Source organism: Antechinus flavipes, chromosome 3, assembly GCF_016432865.1.
Source record: "Antechinus flavipes isolate AdamAnt ecotype Samford, QLD, Australia chromosome 3, AdamAnt_v2, whole genome shotgun sequence".
In the NCBI taxonomy this organism is placed as follows: domain Eukaryota; kingdom Metazoa; phylum Chordata; class Mammalia; order Dasyuromorphia; family Dasyuridae; genus Antechinus; species Antechinus flavipes.
This window is the reverse complement of record NC_067400.1, coordinates 265,097,350-265,114,355: the sequence shown is the minus strand read 5'-3', so window position 1 is coordinate 265,114,355 and position 17,006 is coordinate 265,097,350. Positions and strand designations below refer to the sequence as shown.

Genomic DNA, 17,006 nt, shown 5'->3' with positions numbered 1-17,006 from the left:
GCTTTCTTGGCAAAAATACTGGAGTGTTAGCCATTTCCTTCTCCAGATCATTTTACAGATGAGGAAACTGAGGCAGATGGGGTTAAGTGACCTGCCCAGGGTCTCACAGCTAAGTGTTTTTGGTCATATTTGAACTTCCGAGATTTTGGCTTGTTGTAATTCCTACATGTATTTTGTAAAACTAAGAACTGAAATACCTCTTTATATTAATCATTAGATAACTATCATCAATTTCATGTATCATGGTTTGGTATTGGATATAAAAGAGTTACATTTAAAAAAAATTTTTTTTTATTTGTTACAAAACCGTAGCACATTATGACTTAGGATTCTGGAATCACAGTCATCATATCTCTGGACATCTTGACTTAAATTTCAAAAATTGGTTACTTTCTATTAATCCTGACTATTTATCCTAATTAAATACTTCACCTTTTCTTCCCTCTCCTTCTCTTTCAGATTACTGGTGTTATTCTTCTGGCAGTTGGAGTCTGGGGAAAGCTTACTTTGGGCACATACATTTCTCTTATTGCAGAGAACTCCACCAATGCTCCCTATGTGCTCATTGGGACTGGTACCACCATTGTGGTCTTTGGTCTGTTTGGATGCTTTGCGACATGTCGTGGAAGCCCATGGATGTTAAAACTGGTGAGTGTGTCAGTGTAATGTGGTGTGATATTGGAATTGCTTATACTGTGATTTTTTTTAAAAGTCATACCGATGAGAAATGGTGCTTCCTTAGGCAAGAAAGGTCTCAATATAGCCTCATTTAGCTGTTAGCTCCTTGCTAAAAACAAAGCAAAAATCAATTTTAGCCAAACTCATTAACACAAAAAAGAGTGCTAAAACAACAGTGGGTCCCCTCTGTGGGGCCAGCTGGCAAAAGCTGTTGCTAGGGAACGTAAAGATAACCTTTATAACCTCATGCTAAAATGCCCTGATGCCAGCTTTACATGCTATGCTAGAAACTTCCTTCAGCTGCAGTACACATTTTCACCAAGTAACTCAGGAGCATGACCAGCAGCCTTTCATTTGGTTTGTTCCCTTTTGGGAAATCCATTTTCTCATCTCAACTGTGGTTGCATTTGGCTTATTCACCCTGCTACTAAATTAACACTGTCTAGCCACTAGCCCCAGAGATCCAGCTGTGTCATAGAGCACAGCTTAGCTGAAGTTTGCACAATGTCAGGTTGCTTTATCCTGGTCTAGAATTACGGCTGTGCTTTTTGCCCCTTAAAGCTATTGTGTTCTTCTTCCTCAGTAACCCAATATTTAGAGAAATGTGAAAGAGAAGAGGGAAAATGGTAAACAGGAGATAAATGTGAATATTCTGAAGCACTAGACATTTTTCCTTTGTCAGATGAGTCACTTCATTTATTGCTGTAGTCATAAGATGCCAGCTGTTAGGACCAAAGTTAAAAGTATATTTACCCTTTTATACTTCATTTACATTAGCAAGCAGAAAGAAGGGCTAGAATTTTGGGGTTGGGATGCTGCTGGATTATTAGTGTTTTTGGCTAGCCCTGTGTCTACATTTTGTGCTGAAAATGCCTTTTATAACACTCTTCATTTCTGAGAATTGCTGTAATAGTTCTGTAAATGAAAGGCAGCCAGGTCCCTACTTAATGTCAAATTTCATTAACTGGGAACTGTAAAATGTACCACCAGTGAATAGGTAAGACAGCAAGTCTTTCACTCTACCCTACGTGCTTTAGCTTAGTCCTGGGAGGTAATGGCTCAATAGTCACTGTTACCTGTGACAGAACTTGTTCTGTGTCCAGTTCACATCGAAGAAATTACTTTGACAATTGTGATTAATTGGTCTCTTTGTCAGCCTCCATTGGGAGGGGGAAGCAGGACCCCATCAGCCTTTCCCTTCTTTCCCTCTAGAAGTAAAATGTACAAATGTCCCTGCCTTCCCCATATAGAGGGCATGTGCATGAACCTGTACTGGTGTGCGCTGCTTAGAATGCACCAAGTATTGGGAGTTGGGCTTGTCCATGTGGGGTTTCTCAAAAATGAGTTTATTTTTCATTTTAATATGTCTGAGTAGTGGGGGAGGGTTGACCTTGGGCAAGGAGAAGAGACAACTATTTTCGCAGCAATGGTTATTGACCCAGTAAAAGAACTTAAGCTGGATATCAGCACAGACACAGAAATGTAAAATGTGGCCCCTGCTCAGACTGTAGAACCCCTGAGTACTCCTCCAGACCCATAGGACTACAAGATAAAACTAAGTATCTAGGAGCAATTAAGAAGAGCAGTAAAAAGAAATGGGGTGTCGTCTCAACTCTGCCTGTACCCTTGGACAAGTCATGCATCTCTCTGGGTTTTATTTTTTTCTTCTATAAAATGAAAAGAGATATACCAGATCTCTAAGGACCCTTTCCGCTTTTTATTATTCTAAGGAAAAAAATTTTAAATAGTGGGAAAAAAGGGAAAAGAAGCTTTATACCCCCAGCATTGTGTTTATTTTTTCACCTGGCAATATTATGTTGCCAGTAGTAGGACTGTCAGCAGAATAACTTACCTGCAAATTGAACAGAATAAATATATTACCCTTTGATAGTTTTATCCCATAAACAAACACACCAGTAATTCAGTAGCAAATAGCAAACTGGTTGTCTAGTTGAAGGAAAAGGAAGGTAAGGTAGGTTGATGTAGCAACTTCAACTTCTGACATCAGGCTGTTTTAATGGCCAGGGTACCCTAGTTATCATAATTATAAACACTGCTAGTGCCATGGAAAAAGGTAGAATTTCCAGGATTAGCACTTCTTTTGCTAACCTTTCCTCACTTTGTGAGCACCAAAGACATAAATGGAAGGATCTTTGGTTACTAAGTTGAACCTGGTAAAAGGCTTGTGAGCATTGCATACAAAGCAGCAATTTTACAGGTGAATATTACAGCATTTGAGGTGATACTTCCAAGAACCCATTGGGTAAAGTCTGTGATCTATTTACAGTGATAAGGATGTGCAAAAAGAATTCTCTTGTAATTAGGAAAAAATTATGGTATGCAAAGCATTTAGAAGAGTTGACCATGAACTAGTTAATATTCAGATTGTTATATGTACATTATTCATCCCTAAATCATTAATCCTATGTTATGGTTATTGTTGTTTCAGTTGGAATAATCCCATTTGGGGGGATTTTCTGACATTAACATATACAAAAGTAACCTAGCAAAAATATTTAAGCCTGCTATACAGATAGGTACACATACAGTCAATGTAATGATCACATAGTGATTGATCAAAATATAGCATTCTAACACCATTCTAACCCTATCAGACCACCATCTATGACTCGATAGAGGTAAATATTTGAGATTTCTTTTTGGACAGGAAAGAGAAATGTGTATTTTTAAAGTTTTTTACCCCAATATTTATTGCCCAGCTTCTAGCTATAAATCTCTATTCCTAGAAGTATCCTGATTTAAATTCTTCACATTTGATTTTGTCCCTTTTTCCTCTCAGTATGCCATGTTCTTGTCCCTGGTGTTCCTGGCTGAGCTGGTGGCTGGCATCTCAGGTTTTGTGTTTCGTCATGAGGTAAGTTCATTCAGATCAGGAAACAGGAGCCATATGATTTTTAGAAGGGAAGATTCACTGAAATCTCTGAAAATGTTCATAGCACATACAAAATGCTGAGTTTGGTTTATTTACTTGAATGGTGATAGTTTTTTAGCTGCATCACAGGCTGAAATTATGATTTCAAAAGAACAAATTTGGCCAAAATTCAAAGCCTAATTATTGGATATTTGTTCTTAAGCAGTCTATATGTGTCCCATTATGACAAGCCATTTTCTAGCCTTGTTACAGTGACAAAGCATGTTCTATAGAATTAATATGCTTTTGAAATATACCTCTTTCATTATGATGCACACATAAGAGAGGGAGGATTTTCAAGGCTACAGAGCCAGACCAAATTAATTTCTTTGCTACATTGTAAATATTATATCTTCCCAGAAGTAACAGTAAAAAACATATAGATATGTGTGTTTATGGTTTTCAAATTAATAAATTAAACTATTTCAAAAATTCAGAGAGGGGGTTTAAAGGAAATGCTTTCTCCGTTTTTTTTTCTTAAGCAAATGTTGGTCAGTGGAGCTTATCAGTTCTTTTTTTTTTCCTTCCTGAGAAGCAGTGGGAATTTCTACAGCTGGTTTTAATATCCCCTAAAATGACCTTTTCATTAGAATTCTACTTGGAGTGAGAGTGAGTGAAACCATGGTAAAGAGCACAAATCCAAATCAGATGTGTAGAGAAACTAATTAGTCACTGACTCAGAACGTAGTATTCTCTTTATCTTGTTTCAACTTTTCAACTGCAGACTTTCCTTTGCCTAAATACTATCCATCTCTGGCAGTCCCATGCTTACACTCCATTAATAAATACCTTTTCACAAACAAATGATAGAACCATGACCCTAGTATTCCCAAGCAGGTGATAGGTAGTATTTCAGGAATGGATTTTTTTACCCCGTCAGTTCACTATGCTCATCACTAACCTCCCCTAAGTCATGATTTTCAAATGCTTTAAAAAGTTTCTGATTTCATAAGTTTGGCTATCCCCTTCATTGAAGCAAATTGCAACCTGTGCATAGCTGCCTATCCTGTAAGACTCTTCTTGACCCTACCCAGCATACTGTGAATCTTCCTCACCTCCCATCGTCACAAAGATAACAGGCCTGTCCACCTACCATCTTTCCCCTTAAGCAGGTCATCAGTACCAGCCTCTCTTTATATACATTCCCTCTTGACATTTTTTATTTCTCTTTTTCTTTGAAATTATTCCTTGATTATATGTAGCAAGCTGTGTGCTGGTTCTTCACCCCAGCACTTCTTTCTCTTTTATTCATCTTCAATTCTTAAAAGACCGTTGTATTGCATGTCTCACAGCCAAACAATAATGCTAGTAGAATTTTTTGCATTAAAAATAATGATTTTTGTTTCTAGAAGAAGTTTGGTGTATTTAAATGTGCTTTTCAAATTCCTGAAGATAATCCAGACCTACTCTTTGTTTAATTCTGGAGCCAATTTACCATTTATATTGTCAGTTCTAGACATTAATACTTAAGCAACTCATGAAGAAAAGTCAATCTTCATTCTTGTTTTTTAAAAAAAATACATATATATATATACACACACATATACATATATATGTATATATATAAACAAAAAAGCTCCTCTTGTTATAAGACTTTAAGGGAACATTTTTCTAAGCCTTCATTTCTTCCTGTAGAGATGAGGAGATTGGGCTGAGTGACCTCTGAATATTCCTTGAGCATTAAGAGTTGTGTATGTCTCCTCCTTAGCTCTAATTCCTATGAGTTGTAATTCACTGGCAGTTTTCCCAGAGTTATCCAAAAATGAAAACTAGTGTGTTAACATGAATTTGCTTTTCTTAGCATTCCCAGGACTTAGCATAGTGCCTGATTTACCAATCCTTTTTGTTGTTGTTGTTGACTGAGTTTTTCAAATGGTGAAATGACCTCATTTTGACTGTCTGCTATTCTTTCTTAGATCAAGGACACCTTCCTTAGGACCTACACTGAAGCCATGCAGAACTACAATGGGAATGATGAGAGAAGCCGTGCAGTGGATGATGTGCAGGAGAGTGTAAGTTTAAAATGTCAAGATAGGTAGTTAAGAAGAGAACTCTCAGCAAAGTCATTCATCAATTGCAGTTTATGGTTTGTGATGTGCAACTATCATTAATTTTATAGCCTTCCCCAGGGTGAAGATTTACTATTATTATTTTTATTTTTTGATCATGTCATTGCTTGAGAGATAAAATAGCACCCCTGAGCTCAGTTACCTACAGATTGGCTTTTAACAATTTATCCAGAGACTAAGAACTTCACAGAAAAAACAAGTCTCTCCTGGATTACATGCCTTAGTAACAAAACACATTTCTTTACTGAATACATGCCTTAATAATAGCAGAATTGTGTCCACTAGAAAGATGACATGTCCAATAGGTAATGTGTGGATTGGAGTTCAGAAGAGTTTTTGAGGCTTGTTGACCTAAAGGTAATGTGAGTTAAGGTGATAATTAAATACATGGGGTCTTTTAAGTTCATCAAGGGAATGAAAAAATAAAACTTTCGGCGTACCCAAAGTTAGGGATATAATCCGCATGATATTCTAATTAAGAAGAATTAATTAAGAAGGCTAAGAAGCATTGAATAGATAGGTAAGAGGAAAATCAAGACAGAATCATATTATGAAATTTCATTTAGAAGAGAACTTTTAGAAGGTTGTGGAGACAACAGATTCAGAAGAATAAGTACAGAAGAAAGACTATCAGCTATGTCACTTAAAAAGTAATTGGTAATTTTGGAGTGAACAGTTTCAGTTGAATGATGAGATTAAAAACCAGAAGTCAAAGGGTTAAGAAGTAAGTGAAAGAAAGTGAATGAGATGACTTTTTCTAAGAGTTTTGTTGAGAAAGGGAGGTTGGGTGATTATTTTGAGGGATTGGTAGGGTCCAGTGAATTAAGAATTGGGAAGATTTGATCATATTTGAAGCATCAAAGAAATCAGTAAATAGGTAAATAGGACAGATATTGAAGAGTAAAGAGAGGGAATATAATTTTGAAGTTAGTCTGCTGGAGAAGATGGAAAGGAATGGGGTCAAGCTTATTCTAGCTTTTATTGTGTAAGTGAAACTCTTCTGAGTAATGGTGAGATCTGGGATCTGAATCCTGTGCATGGTTAAGGTAGGAAATAGAGGAGCTCCGGGCGTGAAGATGTCTGAGGGAGCATCAGCATGGATGCTGAAGGTCTCCTATTATGAGCTATAAGCTGGAGAAGACAGGAAGATGGTGAGTGAGGCATTAACTCATAAAAAAATTAAGGAATGACTACCTTGTGATTCTTGGTTTCAATCTCTTTCATATAGAAAGTTAGTGAAGAGGAAGCAAGAGGATCATGATACAAGTAATTTCCCAGAACTTGTTTTTGTTCTTTGTAGCTGAGCTGCTGTGGTGTCCAGAATTATACTAACTGGAGTACCAGCCCATACTTTGTAGAACATGGGATCCCTCCCAGCTGCTGCATGAATACCAGCGATTGTAACCCCCAGGATCTACGCAACATGACTGTGGCTGCCACTAAAGTCAATCAAAAGGTTTGTTCCCTTGAGGCCCATGAAAAATTATTTCTTAATAACTTCATAATTTTGTCAATTGAAATGGTAGATTAAGAGTAGGGATTTGGGAGGAAGTAGTTGAGGATATTTTTGCATGATTCTGAAAAGATGCTGGAAATAGAAACCAACAGAAGAGAATCGGGGTTCTGATGCTTTTGGTACCTCATTCTGTGCCTGTATTCTAAAACATTAAAATTCATTACTTATTTCCGTCTGCCTTCTCTTTTTGTCACAACCTATCAAAAAGTTAAATAGCTTTCGATTTATTTAGCAAGTGTATGCAGTTAACTCTCTTGCTTATGTCAGACAATAGATGCCACTTTTCTTTCTGAGTTTCTTTTGCAAACATGAAAGTATTAGAACCTAGGGGCCAACACTTAGAGCAAAAGAGAGACAGAGACAGAGACAGAGACAGAGAGAAATGCAAGTTGATTGATGGTGAGTATTGTACTTCTTGTGAATATATTAGCCTTTACTTTAATGACCTTATGCTGCCATAAAAAAAAAAAAAACCTAGCAAAGTCTTCCTCAGTGTACTACTCACTCCCTGAACCCTATGAAATCAGAAGGAAAATATTGCTGCAAAGAGAATCTAGTAAAAGGCAGCACAAAATAGTAATAACGGAATTGAAAATACAAAAATGAAAAGAGCAAGAAAGGGGTCCTGTATTATAATTTTCTAAAAGGTGTGTCAGAGCTAAAGGGATAGCTTGCCAATGTTCTTAAAGAATTATTTTAGCTAAATCCCATTTTAATTGGTGTAGATCTTTTGAGAAAGCTGCAGGAAAAAAAATTAAACTACTTTTCAAGTTGTCTGTTATGCACATATAAGCTTTTTATTTATTCTAGCATGCATTTTTCTGGGTTTAGTTTTAGGGATATGGTGTGTGTGTGTGTGTGTGTGTGTGTGTGTGAGAGAGAGAGAGAGAGAGAGAGAGAGAGAGAGAGAGAGAAACACAGAAAGAGACACAAGAGAGACAGACAGACAAGAAATAAGAAGGGGAACAATGATAGCTCATGTTTATGTCCTGCTGTATAGTTTACAAAGCACATATTTTACAAGAGTTCAGTGAGGTATGTGGGAGGGTGATGTTGTAGATTAGGGGAAAGGTGAGTATAATAATGGATAGTAGAAGTGAAGAATTTAATAAATAGTTAATTATCTTTATTTGGAATTGCACCAAAATTTTTGGTTCCTAAGACCAATGGATGACTATTATCCTTTAAAAGTAAGAAAGCCATGTGTTTTAAGCATGGGTGTTACAACTCTTATTGCCTTAATTTTTACATATGGGGAGACTCCATGGTTTTAACTTCCTCAGGGTCACACAATTCAGGAAGCATTTATTAAGAAGAATTATATTGAACACTGGGAATACAAAAACCAAAACACAGTGATGAAGAGGGGAATGTGTCAGGCATGTTGAAACACAAGTGCTCAGGCAGACGGGGAAATGAAATGATGTGTACAGAACACCCAATGTAGGCCAATACGAGAGAGAGTGATAGGAGCTAGAAAGAAGCAGGGTGTATATTTTAAGATTATGGAAGGCTTTATTGCCAAACAAAATTGTACACTTCAGCTTAGACTTGGCATTCACTGAAAATTCTTGAGCAAAATAGTGACACAGTCGCACCTTATATTTATTTGAAGAAGGGATCAAGAGAGCCAAAAAGGATACTATTGCAATTGATGGACACATGAATGGAAAGAAAAGGAATGGCAGAGAATGAAGAGACAAACATACTCTGGGGTTATGTCTGGAAGTATAATAATCCCTATGACAAAAATAAGAGCGTTATGAATGAGTGGAAGTTTTAGGGGGAAAGATAATGTTTTCAGCTTTGAATGTGTTAAGTTTGAAGTGCCTATTATTATACTATTCCTCTTCCTTTCTCAGAGAGTTCAGTACCTGCTTCATCATCTTCTATCCTATCCACGTTAAACTGGGGGGAACAAACCCCTTGACCTTCCAATTCTTTAATCTTCTAAATTAAGTGGTCAAGCCTTGTATCTCAAAATTACCTATTTTCCTTTAAAACAAAAACAAATAAACACAACAGAAAGCCAATCATCATATCTATCTGGCCATAAGTTCTAATTGTCCCTATGTCCTCCCTCTCCTAAAAATGTTTTTTACTCTCCAGACCTCTAAGTCCTTCTAGTATCTCTCAGTGCTTTCATCAAGACATTACCCTATAATTAGCTATGTCAGTCCTATGTTGTTATTGATTCTGGAATCCTCACCTCTTGTCCTATATTAGTCTTATCATTTGCCAAACCTTAGATCTGCCATTACTCTACCATTTGACATCTCCACTTTTATATAATTACTGAATGCAACTAGAGGAAGTTATTCATCTATACTAACTGGGTACACTCTAAATTCCTGTTAGCCAATTTGAATAGAATCTTTATTACAGCAGCATGACAATTCTTTTATTTTTCTCTAATTGATTCCTTTTCTTACTCCCCATAGAAACTGTTATAAACCCTCTCTTTTCTCCTCAAGACTCCCACATTTCTCCCTCCCACCTTTTACTTAACTAAGGATCCTAGCTTACTTTAATGAGAAAAGCAAGGCCATTTGCTGTGAGCTCTCTTTTTGCCTTCTCTTTATTACATAATCCCTTGACATATTACACTGTCTCTTCCTTTTCTCTCCACTCAGACAACCAACTGGCATTTTTCCCTGCTAAGGCTACTTTTTCTACACTCTCCCTCTCTAGCCTTGGATAGATCCCATCCCTTTCCCATACCTCACTCATCTTCTCTTCATTAGATCCCATTTTGTTCCCAAATTGTCTCCCCATATCTTTAGGCTATCTTGCAAAAAGGTTATTTAGACTCCCTGCCTCCACTTTCTTCCTTCACATGTCTCCATCCTTTGCATTCTGGGCCTCTGACCTCAGCACTCTATTGAAATTACTCTCATCAGAATTACCAGAGGTCCCTTGTTATATCCAGTGGTCTTCTCTCAGTTCTTGTTCTTCTTAACTTACCCACTCCTCTTCTCTCTGGGCTTTTGTGACTTTGTTCTCTTCCTCCCCATTCACCACATCAGGCTGCAGATCCTCACCCACCTCCCACTTCCCACCATGGGGATTCCCTAAGGCTCTGCCCCGGGTGAGCGACCACCTCCACGTGATGACTCCCAGATCTATATGACTCTTGAGCTCTCTTTCTACATCACCAGTTGACTTTTGAACATTTCAAATGGGATATTACAGAGAGATCTCAAACTCATTGTGTGCTAAGCAGAATTCATTATTTTTCCCCTCCCTTCAATTCCTATTCTCCAAACTCCTCTAGAACCACCATTTTCACAGTGTCCCAAGTTTGTTAGTTTGGCATCATTCTCATCTCAGTCACCTCTGCGATGTGCTAGTTATCTATCTATCTATCTATCTAAATATCTATGATCACGTCTCTGTTCTCATAGTCACTGCCTTAATATAGCCCCCCCTTTTCCCTTGCTTCGGCTATTGCAGGGTGGCCTGATTGACATCTGCCCCTCTGGTCTGGCCTCTACACTGCTGCCAGCACAGAACTGCACTAGCCTTGCTATTCCCCATCCCAATTAATGTTGCTCCCCTTTTACAGTTTATTTTCCAGCCAAATTGGCCTTCTTTCTGTTTATACATACATAAGACTTCATCTAGTGTCTCTGGGTCTTTGAACTCGCTGTCCATTTTCCATAACTTCCTCTTCATAAAATCAGTCTTTTCCTGCATGATTTAGTCTAAGTACCACCTACAGTAATAAGCCTTTCCTGATCCCTTGTTCTTCTAATTCTCTTCCTCCCAAACTACCTTATATTTAGCAACTTTGTATTTATTTGCATTTATTCTTTTTATTTGTCTTTTATATACTTGTATATGTTCTTGTTCTTACCTCTGTTTTAATGTTAAAAATAGGAATTGTTTCATGCTTTATATGCCTGGTACTTAGAACAGCACCTGGCACTATTAGTAAAAATCTGTCAATTGATTGAGCCAAGTGAAAATATCTATCTGGAACTAGAGCTTGAAAGAGAGATGAAGGCTGGAAATATGTAAATTTTTGAGTTATTTGAATAGAGATTATAATTGAACTCTTGGAAAACAGATAAGATCACCAAGAAAGACTATCAAGAGAGAAATTTTTCTTGCTTCAGAAGAAAAATTGGATCAAGAAGGAAGAAAAAAAATGGGAAAGAAAACAAAATGCAAGCAAACAATAACAGAAAGAGTGAGAATGCTATGTTATGGAGCACACTCAGTTCCCACGATTCTCTCTCTGGATATAGTTTGTTCTCTTCATCACTGAGCAATTGGAACTGGTTTGAATCAACTTATTGTTGAAGAGAGCCACGTTCATCAGAGTTGATTATCATATAGTCTTGTTGTTGCCATGTATAATGATCTCCTGGTTCTGCTCATTTCACTTAGCATCAGTTCATGTAAATCTCTCCAAGCCTTTCTGAAATTATCTTGCTGGTTGTTTCTTACAGCACAATAGTATTCCATAGCATTCATATACCATAATTTACTGAGCCATTCTCCAACTGATGGGCTCCATTCAGTTTCCAGTTTCTTGCCATTACCAAAAGGGCTGCTACAAATATTTTTGCACATGTGGGTCCCTTTCCCTCCTTTAAGATCTCTTTGGGATATAAACTCAGTTAATAACACTGCTGGATACAAAGGGTATGCACAGTTTTATAGTCCTCTGGACATAGTTTCAGATTGCTCTTCAGAATTCCTGGATCCATTCACAGTTCCACCAACAATGTATCAGTGTCCTAGTTTTCCCACATTTCCTCCAACATTCGTCATCTTTTCCTGTCATCTTAGCCAATCTGAGAGGTGTATAGTGGTACCTCAGAGTTGTCTTATTTTGCATTTCTCTAATCAATAGTGATTTGAATCAGCTTTTCATAGGACTACAGATAGTTACAATTTCTTCATCTGAAAATTGTTGGTTCATATCCTTTGACCATTTATCAGTTGGAGAATGATTTGAATTCTTATAAAGTTGAATCATTTCTTTATATATTTTAGAAATTTAGAAATATCAGAACCTTTGAATGTAAAAATGTTTTCCCAGTTTATTGCTTCCCTTCTAATCTTATCTCCATTAGTTTTGTTTGTACAAAACCTTAACTTAATATAATCAAAATTATGTATTTTGTCATCAATAATGACCCCTAGTTCTTCGTTGGTCACAAATTCTTTCCTCCACAGACCTGAGAGGTAAACTATCCTATGTTCTTCTAATTTGTTTATGATCTCATTCTTTATGTCTAGATCATGAATCCATTTTGACCTTATCTTGGTGTACGGTGTTCTGTGTGGGTCAATGTCTAGTTTCTGCCACACTAGTTTCCAATTTTCCCAACAGTTTTAGTCAAATAGTGAATTCTTATCCCAAAAGCTGACATCTTTGGGTTTGTCAAACACTATAATACTATAGTCATTGACTATTTTGTCCTGTGAACCTAACCTATTCCACTAATCAACTAGTCTTTTTCTTAGCCAATACCAAATGGTTTTGGTGACTGCTGCTTTATAATATAGTTTTAGATCTGGTACAGCTAGGCCATCTTCATTTGATTTTTTTTTCATTAATTCCCTTGAAATTCTTGACCTTTTGTTCTTCCAGATGAATTTTGTTATTATTATTTCTAGGTCAGTAAAATAATTTCTTGGGAGTTTGATTGGTGGCATTAAATAAATAGATTAGTTTAGGTAGTATTGTCATCTTATTATCCAAGAGCACTTGATATTTTTCCCATGGTTTATATCTGACTTTATTTGTGTGGAAAGTGTTTTGTTGTTTTTCTCATATAATTCTTAACTTTCCCTTGGCAGATAGATTCTCAAATATTTTATACTATCAATAGATATTTTAAGTGGGATTTCTCTTTGTATTTCTTGCTTTTGAGTTTTATTAGTGATGTATTTATGTGAATTTATTTTATATCCTGCAACTTTGCTAAAGTTGTGGATTATTTCTAATAGTTTTTTAGTTAATTCTCTAGAGTTCTGTAAGTATACCATTATATCATCTTCAAAGAGTGATAATTTGGTTTCCTTATTACCTACTCTAATTCCTTTAATCTCTTTTACTTCTCTTATTGCCAAAGCTAGCATTTCTTATACAGTATTAAATATAATACTATAATACAGTAATAGTGATAGTGGGCAACCTTGTTTCATTTTTTATCTTATTGGGAATATTTCTAGTTTATCCCCATTACATATGATGCTTGCTGATGGTTTTAAATAGATGCTACTGACTATTTTAAGGAAAAGTCTATTTATTCCTATATTTTTTAGTGGTTTTAATAGGAATGGGTGTTTAATTTTATCAAATAAAGCTTTAATGAAATTTTTTTAAAAGATGTAATCCAAAGTATATCCTGACTCTATCAGAAGTGAAAAAAGGACATTCATTATAACAAAGACATGTGAGGCATTTCTGTCCTTCTTATCCAAATAAAGAAAATATTATAGAATATTGGCACAATTTGCAAACACCTTAACATCAAAAACACAAAAAGGTAAACATTATTATCAAGAAAAGATTAAGTAAAAAACTCATTCCAAATGTATAGATTTATTGTTTTTAAAAAGGGAAGATTAATATCAATTTTAGAAAAGGATGTAAGAGGCTAAAAGTTTAAGAAGAATTAAAAGAATCAGGAGAAATGAAAGTAAATGAGTTGGATTAATACTTTATTGACTAAATCTCCCTATTCCCTAGAAGCAAATTTCTTGTGGAAAAGAATGACAGAATGTGAAATTCTATGAATAAGAAAAAGAAGTAAGAGAAAGAAGGGAGTGATCATATGCCTGCATTTAAGTCCATAGTTGTAAGGATAAATGCAAAAAGAGAAAGATTAAGATTAGGTGGTGGAGCTAGGTAGAAATGAGTTTGTTTCATCTGAGAGAGAAGGGTGTCTCTAAAGGCCAGTTCCATGAGAGAAGAGGTGTATGTATTGTATAAGATAGGTACTTTATAATGGGTTCATCTAGGTGGAGGTTTACATCTTAGGGAGACCAACTTCTCTGAAAAAGAGTTGTATATCCTGGATAACATCCTGCTCCCAGAAGAAGGTATCTATAATTATCTATGGGCAATCAGAACAGTAATAGGGTTTGGGCACAGGACCAGAAGCAGAATAACATGGCCTTAGGAATGGAAATTGATCATAGCAAGAACTGAGAGGGTAGTACCGAACTTTAGGACTAGAGGCACTAAATAACACAACTGCTTAGGTCTCACATTATTTTCCCTCATAAATTTCTGTTTCTAAGAACAGAACACAACAGAAAACAAAAAAAGAGGGTGCAAGTAGAATCTATAAGGACAATAGCTTAGAAGTCAAATAGAAGAAGCAGTTTAAATCGGGTTCAGAATTTTTAATTCCATGAGGGAGTTAGGAATAAGAAGAAATAAAGAAGGAACCAATGAGAGTATGATTCATGAATCAGCAAATAAAATCCATAATAGACTGGAACTAAGACAAAAGAAAGATTTTTAGAGGCATGTGTATGATATAAAAGAAAATTTCTAAGACTTTGGAGGAAAATTGAGGGCAAAAGATTTCAAGTTACTCAACTGGGCAGGGTAATAAAAGGAACAAAAGAGAAGTAGATAAGTAAAAAAGAAAAAAAAAAGAAAAATTTAAGCAACTAAAGTCTAAAAAAATCATATAACTTGGGGTCGTACAGGCAGAAAGGAGAGAGAGAACCTGTGGTAATACTAGCATAAGAATAATGCTATCACAGGGACAAAAGACTGGCAAAATAGAGAAGGGATAAAGAGTTACAAAAAACCTATATTGAGATCCCATTTCTCATGCTTGCTGCCTATGTGACACCCTGGGTTCCAGTTTCCTTTATCTGTACTGCTATCTAGAATTCTATGACCATTGAATCATTGAAATATCCCAGCAAGACCCATGGTCATCAAAGGGCCAAAGCATGTGTCCCACCAGAAGTAACCAGAGGACAGATACAATTCTCTGGAAAGTAACCTAGATCAGAAAATCTGGGATTCCTCATATCACTTCTGTTCCATATTGCAAATAACTTTTCATGACATTAATTTTAATTTCTTATCTCTTGTGTACTAAATCTATTGAACTGCTAAAGGTGTTTTTTTTTTTTTTAACTACAGCTGTGCCTTACTGTGTACATTCCTAAAAGATTGAATGTAAATCAAATTTGTATAATTTTAGCCAATTTCACTTGCCCTTAGGTAAATTCATAATTTAAAGCAATCATAAGACAAATGTTTTTTAAGATAAAAGCAGATTAGCGTACTAGAAAGCACTGAACCTAGCCCAAGAGGCCTAGCTTAGTTTTAGCTCTATCATTGACTTTGTGTGTGACCTCAAAAAAGTCATTTAATATTTATAGTATTGTTTAATTGTGTTGTGTAGGTGTGTTTATTGTTTTGTTTATTTAGCAAATTTATGTCTTCGCTTTTCTGAATTCTTCATATTCACTGTTTCTCATGAAGCAGTACTAGTGATGTGTGTACCACAATTAGCCACTGTTCCAGTTGATGAGTTTTCACTTCCTACTATAAAAAATATTGTTTTGAATATCTTATGTATTTGGGAGCTATCTTTCTGTCTTTGATCTCCTTTTGGTATATTCCTAGCAATGAGATCTCTTAAGTCAAAGGGCATTAACCTTTTGGTCAACTTTATTAATTCCAGATTAATTTCTAGAACAATTGGAGTAATTCACAGCTTCTTCAACAGTCTCCTGTTCTCTCTGCTTTCCACAATCCCTATAACAATGATGTAGTTAGTGGCAGTGCACAGAGTTGAGGTGTGAGAATCCCTTTCTGGTTGGCACAAGTTCAACTTGAAAGAATTCACAAACTTGAAATATTAGTGGCACAAAAGGGAAGTTTTATTGTTGGCCCTGCAGAAGTCAGCTTTTCTAGGAAGACTGAATTCCTCAGTGATAAAGTCCTGGCAGAGAAATAAAGGTTCTAGCAGAGAAATCCTGGCAGAGAAATAAAAAGGGGTTATTGCTGAAAAGAGAATGTCTTTACACTGGGCAGAAGTCCTGGCAGGCAGCTATGCCAAGGAGAGGTTCCTTGACAAGATACAATCCTGCTTTAGACATTCTGCAAGTTATGAGTTTAAAGTTGTCTTTTTTATAAGAGATCAATTGAATGAAATTCTTTCAATGTTGTCACTGTCTCCAGGCCTAGATTTTAAGTTCAAGCTAAGTAGGAGTGATCCTGGACTAATTTTCAACTCAATAAAGGGTACGACTACTCAATAGAAGGTACAGTTACTCAATAGAGGGTTTAACTAGTCCCACCAAGATAACAGAATTAAACTACTTATCTTGATTCCCTGAGGCGGGTCTCTCCCAGAGGAGAGAGCTCCTCGGAGTTTCCATCCCATCACCCCAAATGTTCAAGGGGAACACTATTTGCATCAATAGCATCTATCATTCTCATATCTGAAAAATTCGTTTGAATTCTTCTGTTTTGTAAAATGACAGATCTAAGCTCGTTGATCTATAAGATCTTTTTCAGCTCAATTTATATGGCATGGTGAAAAAGCCTACATGATTTTACAAACATTAGATTTTAAAGTTTGCTTCAGTATTTGCTGGCTTGTTGGCAAATGGTAATACTTTTGTACTTTTTATTCTATTTATATTTTTATATTCTTTGGGAAAAAGGTCTCAGTGATGGTCAGGGAAAGAACATATATCCTATGCTTTATTGTTTTTAGAAACTATTAGAAAATTCATTTTCCTTTCTCTGCTTTCTTTGATCCTAACTGCACTCTTCTCCCCTGCAATAGAAAATCAGCATGAGATTATGTTG

The 17,006-nt window shown here is 36.1% G+C and overlaps 1 protein-coding gene across 1 annotated transcript in view; it reads left to right on the top strand.

Annotated features, from left to right (window-relative positions):
• The window catches only part of TSPAN7 (tetraspanin 7), a 108,913-nt gene that overhangs the window by 77,319 nt on the left and 14,588 nt on the right, over positions 1-17,006 (top strand). The window contains exons 2-5 of the mRNA XM_051985034.1: positions 460-648; positions 3,479-3,553; positions 5,527-5,622; positions 6,980-7,135. Coding sequence (XP_051840994.1) covers positions 460-648; positions 3,479-3,553; positions 5,527-5,622; positions 6,980-7,135 — 516 coding nt within the window. The remainder of the gene's footprint in view (positions 1-459; positions 649-3,478; positions 3,554-5,526; positions 5,623-6,979; positions 7,136-17,006) is intronic.